The sequence below is a fragment of the Rhagoletis pomonella genome, unplaced genomic scaffold (assembly GCF_013731165.1).
Source record: "Rhagoletis pomonella isolate Grant_MI unplaced genomic scaffold, Rhpom_1.0 Rhpom_scaffold_00011, whole genome shotgun sequence".
NCBI lineage: Eukaryota > Metazoa > Arthropoda > Insecta > Diptera > Tephritidae > Rhagoletis > Rhagoletis pomonella.
The window spans coordinates 21,063,988-21,072,409 of record NW_023458565.1 but is presented as its reverse complement, the minus strand read 5'-3'; the positions used below and the strand labels follow the sequence as shown (position 1 = coordinate 21,072,409).

Below are 8,422 nucleotides of genomic sequence, written 5' to 3'. Positions count from 1 at the left end.
GGTTCACATTAAACAAAATATGTATTAATGTTGTTGTTGTTATTCCCTTAATATCTGTTTTGAGGGCATTCGAGATTCCATTTGTTGTTTTGTGCGGAATACACATCATTTAAGTTATTTTGCACATTCTTCTTCTGCTTCGCATTCGCATTCGCCTTCGTTCCAGGTGTTTAATAACCGTTTTCTCAAGTAGCTAATAAAATTTATTTACCCTTTAACACACATTTTTTTTTAGCACACAATTTTGTGTTTAAAGGCCCGCTAAATTTTAAAACTGACTTGAAAATTCGGTCCTAAGTCTTTTAAATCTCTTTGTTTTTTACAAATAATAAATTTCTACACAATTACATACACATATAGTGTTCTTACACAAAAAAAAAACAGCCATTTGCTTTTAATCAAATATGCGTACATACAAAGCACATACTGAAAAGCGTTTTTTAAAAAAATTTCCTTGATGTATGTATGTATAATAAATAATTTGAATGCTTTTAGTATTTTTGCAAACAAAAAAAATGCATCTTCCTTACTGATTTTCATTTTGTTTTTCATGTTCGTGTTATTGAACTTAATTAGAATGATGTCTTTATGTATGTCGCTTGTGTGTAATGTGGACTTAAAATGCAGTTAACAAAATTATTATGAACTATATTTAATTACACTGTTAGATAACCTTTAGAGCTGCATTAAATTCTGCATAAAAAAAAAGAAATCACAAAATGGTATAAGTATTGTTTTAATTTTACTACGAAACAGCGCCTATGGCAGGTGTAGAAATGGCTCCAAGCAGCTTTGTCTCTTCTATTTCGTGTGCGTTTCTGCTTAATATTCGATGTTATATATATATACATATATGTGTATATTAGCAAATCCCACGAGTTGTTTTTTTTTCGTGTCACTCCCTTCTCTCGGCAAGAAAAAAAAAACAAAAACATTCTTCTTGTATTTATACAAAATATATTAAGCATTTGAATAATTTTACCCTTAATATGTTTTTAGGCAAAAAAGTAACGAAATTGATCATTTTTGCATTGCCACTCGAAAAAATCATATATTTATTTTTTAAATAGCATTGGAAAGTTTTCAAATAGAATGTTCATGTTAGAGGCAATGAAAGTTGGTCTCATATAAAACATATCTGTGAAGTTTCAAGAGTACACCACAAAATTAAAAAAAAAAAATGCCAGCATGCAGAATATCCGTCGCAGCTATCTTGTAATTTTTAAAATTAAACAATTTTTTTTTTTTAAACGGTGAAAATGTGCTTCTTTCCAAAACGAACGAATTTAGTGTAATAAGACTATAGTGTCTCACCAAATGAAAAATAATTACATTGAGTAAAAGATGACTATGATTTGAGAAACTAAAATTCCATTTTTACAAATTGTGCATTGTGGTTATTTCTACTTTTTTGGTATATCTTTTTTAAGTTTTCATTTAAATACAATTTCGCGATGGAATCTTGTTCTCTATACAAAACTGAAGATAATGCATTTTCCAAGATAGGTGAACCACTCGTGGGATTTGCTCATATATGCATTTTATATATGCATAAATTCTATCCCCCTTTGGTGTTATACTTTCGAAAAATTTGCTTTTGACATCGATTGGAATAATAATAATAATAATAAATTTAGATTTTTTATAGCGTTAAGCATTGGCTTAAATAATATTAGTCTAGTATTGTAAATTTTATGCAGTCAAAAGTTTTAAGATTACATAAATGAGCATAAATACAATAAACTTTTCGGCCGTAGGCGTAAATTGAACCGGCGTGCACTTCAATTTTTTCGTTATAAAAATATGCCATTTTTCATGATTGAACCAAGCATAATCAACTATAAATCAAGTAAATTTAATTTCATTGTAGTATGTAAGTAGATTATTTTTTATAAAGCGAAGAAATAAAGTAATATGGAATATATGTTCGTGTTGCAGTTATAAACACATTGCTTATTGGTTTGTATACGTACATATGTCTATATAAAAAATTATGAATAAAATTACATACGCAGATTGGGATGAAATCTACATTGTTCTTGTTGTTACATTAAGCCTGTGTAATGCACACATAATAAATAAAAAAATTAAGTTAGAATGCTTTCTTGATTAATATAGGAGCCAACTAGACTATGCCTTCTTGTTAGATTTCCACGCTATTTCGTTTTTCGCGTTTATGGCATTTCTTTTTCATCGTTATTGATGGTAAAAAAACCAACTGTGGTAACAATTGTACTTGGTCTCCATTACAATTCAATTGTTTGTTGTTATTTTTTTTTCGGGAGCAATGCGTGATTTCTTCTTAAGGATCTTTGTATGTTTAACGTTGCACTTGAGCCACCAATCAATATTGTATTATTGTATATGTGCATACATATTAATTTATTTTCTCCTTTATCACAGGAGTAGTTGTTATTGTTTTTCCTTAAACTATTATCGCCTAAATATATTTGTTAGTTTTTATGAATACGTAGGTAATTGAGTTTTGATGCTTCTCCATTTTTCGTTTTAGTGTTCTTTTATAACTCTAATCTTTATATAAGATATTGTTGTTGATTTTTTTTTTCTTTGCAATACTTAAATGTTCGTTTTAGCTAATGTTCATTAGTTTTGTTTCTTCTTTGCTTGGACTGATGTAGTTTTAAAATTATAGAAATAAAATATCACTGCAAAGCCTTTATGATCGCACTTTTCGTTTGACTTTGGTTGCTGTTGTTTTTTGACGCTTGATTTTTAAGGCATTTTTTCCTTATGAGCGTTTTGCACACCCGCACATGTTCTGCCATATCGAACATGTTTGCTTTTACGTTCTTGTATTTTTGATAATATAACTACAGTAAACCTACAAGTAAAATAATGATTTTACTGACGCCAATAATATAAAAAGTTACTTGAAACTTACCTAAATTTGCATAAAAGTTGTGGTATGAGTTGGTGCAATTATAATATTTTAGTAGCCCATATCACGACGCATGAGATCGAAAACGTATTCATCACGTACATCATCTGACACTGGTATGTAACCGAGTGCAGGATGTAAAGTATTTGGATTGAGAGGCTCCCATTTTTGACCAAGCAATGTATTGATTTCCTGTAAGAGATAATGTAAGCTAGTAAACTTATACATAATAGCTTAAAAAAAGACTGATTTACTTCAATAAATGAATCCATGCTTGCTTCTGTGGGAGTGTTATCGATCATAGATACTTCTAGGCGTTTGAGTGTATGGCCACGAAGGCGTGAAATCCCAACAATATTGTGTGGATCTAGCACATAGCCATGTATAACGATTTCCTCTAAGTTTTTGCAACGCCAAGACATCATTACGAAAGGATCTTGTCCGGAGCGTAAAAATAAATCCATCACATTTTTATCGGAATGCTTGTAGGCCTGCGAAAAATATAAAGAAACCTCAGTGAATGAGCTTTTAAAATAAGTGTGTATGTAAACTAACTGAATCTATCCACTGGATACTCTTCAGTGTATTGCTATTATTGACCGACATCCACTCTAAGGCCTCGACGTTCATCTAAAATGGATTTAAGAACAAATAAATAATATACAGCCCAAAAAAAATTAGCAATGAAAATATTATTACTTACAAAGTCACAAAATAATACTCTCAAATGTGTTATTGGCATGTTGTGACGCAATATGCGCACTTGCAGCACTTCCACGGCTTCAAACGCATACACTAAAGATACAATTAATTCGATATTCGGAAAGGAGGCACCAAATCTAGTCCAAGCTACATCGGAAATACCAGGATGCTGACGATCCAAGCCATGTATACAAATTAAGAGCTTTTTCAAGGGTAGAATTTCCATGGCACGCAATAGCTCGTCGTTCAGGGTATCGTAATCGAGTGATAAAACCTTAAATAAAAAATTAGTATAATAAATGAAGAAATTAAATATAAAAAAAAATCTATAATTTTCACCTGTAGTGATGTGCACTTTTGCAGCAAAGTAGTTTCTAAGGTAAATATGGGATAATGACTAGGATCGAACTTAATCGAAGCCAATGTTAGCTGCTGTAATGCTTCGGGTTTGCTTAAAGCTTTTAGTACATCTAAACCGTAGTAGGTTAAAGCTTCGATTGCACCTAAATCCAAAATTTGGCATGGATATTTTTTGCGATTTAAAAACATTTTCAGCGGCTCCACAAAGCATCTAAAAATACGATATAAATTTATATGTAAGTATATGTTTTACAAATTAATCTATTTAAGCAATTCATACTGTTCAATGTCGACAAGGCTCTCTTCACTTATATCGCCAGGTGGGATTAAGCCAACATTGTTAGTGTAAAAATGTAGGCCTTGCAAATTATCACAACGAGCAATCCTTCAAAATGAAAAACAAAATAGTTATTATTACTAATACGGTTATAACAAATTATGAAAGGAACATAAAGTATTTTGATACACACCTATAGAGGATACGCCTTATCTTTTCGATATGGAAAACATTTAGAAAATCAAATATGAGCGTTACTTCAGTTGCCAAATTACAAAGCGTTTGACGAAAAAACGTACACTGCCGCTCATTGTTGACGTGCAACTTTAACTTGAAGTTGTCGAAAAATCTGCGAGTTAAATCAATTTTTTTAAGTTGTACGATAAAATATGTTAGTAAACATAGTATTTACATACGTATTAGCAAAATACATTCATAATTTTAACTAAGATTTTGTAATCTAAAAAAATTTATCAAGCAGTAACGGAAACGGCCTACTGTAGATCCACAATGGCAATACATACATACTTATGTATATACATATGTATCTAGTATGTAAACCAAAGCAATATATCTAGAATACACACCTCTTTTGGAAGAGCACCCCACGCCAGTGACGGCATGTCTGCGATGCATTTAATCGATCCCTTGGCTCGAGATATTCATATATGTTTCCCAATACGAGAGTAGGTATCCGATCCCATTCTGGCGTAACACAACGGCTCATATTTACGCGTATAATAGGCACTAAGCGAGTCTTTTACAATCTCACTTTTCGCCCTTATCTGCGTCACTGTGACTTCGATTCCCACTCGTCTGCTTTCACAATTTTCCCCCAACTACCTACAATAAAAAATTATTTATCATCATTTTACTTCTGCTACCCAAATTACCCTTAATCCCAACAGCTAAAATCCTTTGTTTTACAATCGATGGTATTTTAATTGTTTTTTTTTTTCTGTATTTATTTTTTGTTTTGCAAAGCGACACGTACAATTAACGACGCAAAAATGAAGTGTCTGTGATTTTGTAAAACTAAAAATTTTGAAGAACAAAAATTGGGTTCCTGCCCTTATTTATTCCAATTTTATATTCAAATTACAGATTTCAGCTTACCGCTTTTTCCAAATTTTCAGTTCTTTAGTAATTTTTCTTTGCTTAAATTATACTAAAACGACTTTTGTAATGCGTCTATTGCAAAATAACTTATTTTTATGCCTTTGATTTGCTACTTTTTTCCACACATATTCGATAAAAAATCTTTGCAATACTGCCAGCTGTGTTCGTTTTAGTATATGCATACAAATAATATTGTATTTACACCCTATGGCTTAATCTTGTTTCAACCAAAGAACGTAAATGTATAAGAAGCGACAACTCGTTACTTTGAAAATGTGCCTCGACGATTTTGACCGTATCTGAAAGGTTGAGATGAGGAGTTCGTCTCCCTTTTAATTCTCCGCAGCAGATTTTTGATTTTCGCCTCGAATGCGGAAACAGCAAACAAAACAGAAGAAAAGTGGCAAATTTGAATGTCGGTGATTATTTTGCACAAGTGATTGAAAAAGTGTATTTTATGCCGTCTGCAAATAAACAAAAAGAGCTGCGGCCATGTTTTTTTTCATTTTGTTTTATTATTTCTACCATCGATCACTTTTTCTCAACGTTCTTTATCGGCGCGAAACCAAATGTGCGGCGAATTCATTTACGAAAATTGATTTTAAAACGGACGCGAACTCCTCATCTCAACCTGTCAGACCTCGCTCGCCGACTTTAGCGAGTACATTTACGTTCTTTGCGGGAACAGATTATTGGATTATACTTTTTTTTTACATCCGGCATCCATATTTACGTCAAGCGTTTACCAGCACTTACATAAATGACGTCGAGTGACATTCACAGCTGTTTTCGATTTTGTTTTGTTTACTCCATGCATAACACTTTTTTAAATTTTTTATTCTGTTAAAAAATGAATAATTTCGGAATTTTACGGTACAAAAACGCAATACGCTTGTTTCAAAGCCCTCAATTTTCCATATGTGAGCGTTCTTTTTCCTGCATCTCTTCAACAAATAGTTTAAGAAAACAAATGTCTGGTGCCAGTAGCATCACAACCTCAAGTGTTGGTGTTCTGCGATTGCAACACCGTGGACTTGCGGAAGCCGCCACCAATAGTACTGCAATTATAACAGAACAAGTGCACTCTCCGTTCACAGGCATATGGCTAACCCTGTCACAAAGTGCACCAGTTGCTTGCATGCAGGAAGCATTGACAGCGATACATGACTACAGCGGACTACCGTGGTGGGCTTCAATTGTTATGTCCACAATGCTATTTCGCACCGTAATAACGCTGCCCTTGGCTATATATCAAAATAAAATAATGGCACGCTTAGAATTATTAGCATTAGAAATGCCTGCAATTGTTGCCGAATTGAAGAAGGAAGCTGCCATGGCTATGAAAAAGTTCAATTGGACCGAAAGCCAAACTAGGCTAGTGTACAACCGGTCGGTGCGTAAGTTAATAACATGATTAAGTTATTGAAATTTAAAATAATTTGTTGGATTTTATTCTCAGTTGAAAAAGCAATGGAATGCGTTAATTGTACGCGATAATTGTCATCCGGCGAAAACCTTCATTATGCTTTGGGGTCAAATACCATTATGGATATGCCAATCAGTTGCATTGAGAAATCTTGTGCATATGATGCCTGACCCCACAACGCTGCAGGCACAAATTATTTACACTGAAATGACAATAGGTGGCTTTGGGTGGATACCGAATCTAACGGAAGTGGACAGTTCTTACATTCTTCCTGTTTCACTTGCTCTAATTAACTTGGGCATAATAGAGGTAAGAGCCAGCGATATTTATGTAGCTTTACTGAACGTTTTTAAACTCTTCATTTCTTTTAGTTGCAAACTGTATTGCGTACGCGTCCCACAACACGTTTGCAAAAATATGCCACAAATGTGTTTCGTTTGCTGACTATTGCATTGGTACCAGTGGCCTGTTCTGTGCCATCGGTAAGATACCAAACATTTGTAGAAACGTATACATACATAGATATATTACTTTTGGTTATTATTGTTTTTAATATTACAGGCTCTTTGCGTTTATTGGGTGGCTTCTAGTTGTCACGGTTTAGCACAAAATCTGCTGCTGGCTTCACCTGTAGTACGCCGCTCACTTGGTATTCCACTTACTAATTCGGAAGTTCCGAACCCATATGAACGAATGTGGGTTAGAATGCAAACTCTTACAACAAAAACGGAAGAAAAATCTCTAGAGAAACCCTCAAATGTAACAAAAAGTGAAGAGACTCGTAAATAGAAAATGCTGTTCCTTAAATGGAAATTATCACGCCTTTTACTTTCTAGTTATACATATAAAGGCGCAGTTGTGAGCAGAAAAATGTTATTTTACTGAAATGTAATATATGCACATTTTCAATGAGTTTCTTTTGCCCATTAATCTTTAGGTCTTACACTTAAAATAAGCTGTGCATGTGACCGATTTACTTTATACACGAGTAGAGTATAAATATATTCAAACTGCAGTTTTCCTGTATGTTCAACTGGATAACATCGCGGGCCACGCACATATTGGAATGTTTAATGTCTTGGCAATGCTGCAACAACAACAAGAGCTCAATACGTCATAGTTATTTCTCGCCTCTTGGGAATTCCTGGTTCCTGTTTGGGTATCAGCGCAATGATAACGCTCTGCAAATATGTATGATTTATTACACAAATTATTTTCTAAATTCAAAAATAATCAAAATAGTTTGGATTTGTATTTACAAGAGACGCATTATTCATGTAGCTCAATGCAGTTAAATCTCTCAAGTCCCTGATAAGAATACCAATTGATGGATGTTTGTGTCAATATATATGTGACGGAAAGGTCTAGAGATTGCCACTAGCGATAATTGTGGTTGATTAGTTTGTTTTGACGATACTAAGACAAGAAGGCCACGAGTGTAATTTATAATATTGAACATGAATTTATTATTTATTGGCATACATACATATTTTTGTAAGTGCATATACTACATGAGCGTTTCTAAGCATACATTTTTTGCATACTACACTCACTTGTAGTACTCATAAGTTCATTTATGTAGAACTTTATTTATGTGCTTCTTTTAGTTACTCCCGCAGCATAAACAGAACCCTGAACG

The 8,422-nt window shown here is 33.2% G+C and overlaps 2 protein-coding genes and 1 long non-coding RNA gene across 4 annotated transcripts; 1 reads left to right on the top strand and 2 right to left on the bottom strand.

The window, feature by feature from the left end:
- Nucleotides 1-2,816: 2,816 nt before the first annotated feature.
- LOC118746810 (F-box only protein 33-like) lies at nt 2,817-5,490 on the bottom strand. 2 transcript variants are annotated; one of them, XM_036480728.1, is made up of 10 exons: nt 5,355-5,490; nt 4,826-5,081; nt 4,432-4,587; nt 4,242-4,346; nt 3,941-4,172; nt 3,603-3,875; nt 3,455-3,529; nt 3,154-3,390; nt 2,903-3,091; nt 2,817-2,842 (listed from the first exon to the last, which is right to left on the bottom strand). In XM_036480728.1, the coding sequence occupies exons 2-9, from the start codon at nt 4,963-4,965 to the stop codon at nt 2,951-2,953; spliced, it is 1,359 nt and encodes a 452-aa protein (XP_036336621.1). In that variant the 5' UTR covers nt 4,966-5,081; nt 5,355-5,490; the 3' UTR covers nt 2,817-2,842; nt 2,903-2,950. The 2 variants fall into 2 exon arrangements, with proteins under 2 accessions (XP_036336621.1, XP_036336622.1); XM_036480729.1 differs by having other exon boundaries at nt 4,826-5,077.
- Nucleotides 5,491-6,121: 631 nt separating this feature from the next.
- On the top strand, nt 6,122-7,592 carry LOC118746808 (cytochrome c oxidase assembly protein COX18, mitochondrial-like). Its single transcript, XM_036480727.1, has 4 exons — nt 6,122-6,750; nt 6,817-7,092; nt 7,155-7,265; nt 7,345-7,592. Exons 1-4 carry the CDS (start codon nt 6,208-6,210, stop codon nt 7,570-7,572), a joined length of 1,158 nt encoding a protein of 385 aa, XP_036336620.1. The 5' UTR covers nt 6,122-6,207; the 3' UTR covers nt 7,573-7,592.
- On the bottom strand, nt 7,586-8,403 carry LOC118746809. The gene is made up of 3 exons (XR_004993894.1): nt 8,270-8,403; nt 8,043-8,199; nt 7,586-7,964 (listed from the first exon to the last, which is right to left on the bottom strand). It is a non-coding gene; the product is annotated as an uncharacterized LOC118746809 (long non-coding RNA).
- Nucleotides 8,404-8,422: the final 19 nt, after the last annotated feature.

Coding starts and splice junctions, on each gene's coding strand:
- LOC118746808 (XM_036480727.1), top strand. CDS start 6,208: ATGAATAATTTCGGAATTTTACGGTACAAAAACGCAATACGCTTGTTT. Junction 7,093..7,154: donor TTAACTTGGGCATAATAGAG/GTAAGAGCCAGC, acceptor CATTTCTTTTAG/TTGCAAACTGTATTGCGTAC. Junction 7,266..7,344: donor TGGCCTGTTCTGTGCCATCG/GTAAGATACCAA, acceptor TTAATATTACAG/GCTCTTTGCGTTTATTGGGT.
- LOC118746810 (XM_036480728.1), bottom strand. CDS start 4,965: ATGAGCCGTTGTGTTACGCCAGAATGGGATCGGATACCTACTCTCGTA. Junction 4,347..4,431: donor ATAAGGCGTATCCTCTATAG/GTGTGTATCAAA, acceptor TTCATTTTGAAG/GATTGCTCGTTGTGATAATT. Junction 3,530..3,602: donor GAGTATTATTTTGTGACTTT/GTAAGTAATAAT, acceptor AATCCATTTTAG/ATGAACGTCGAGGCCTTAGA.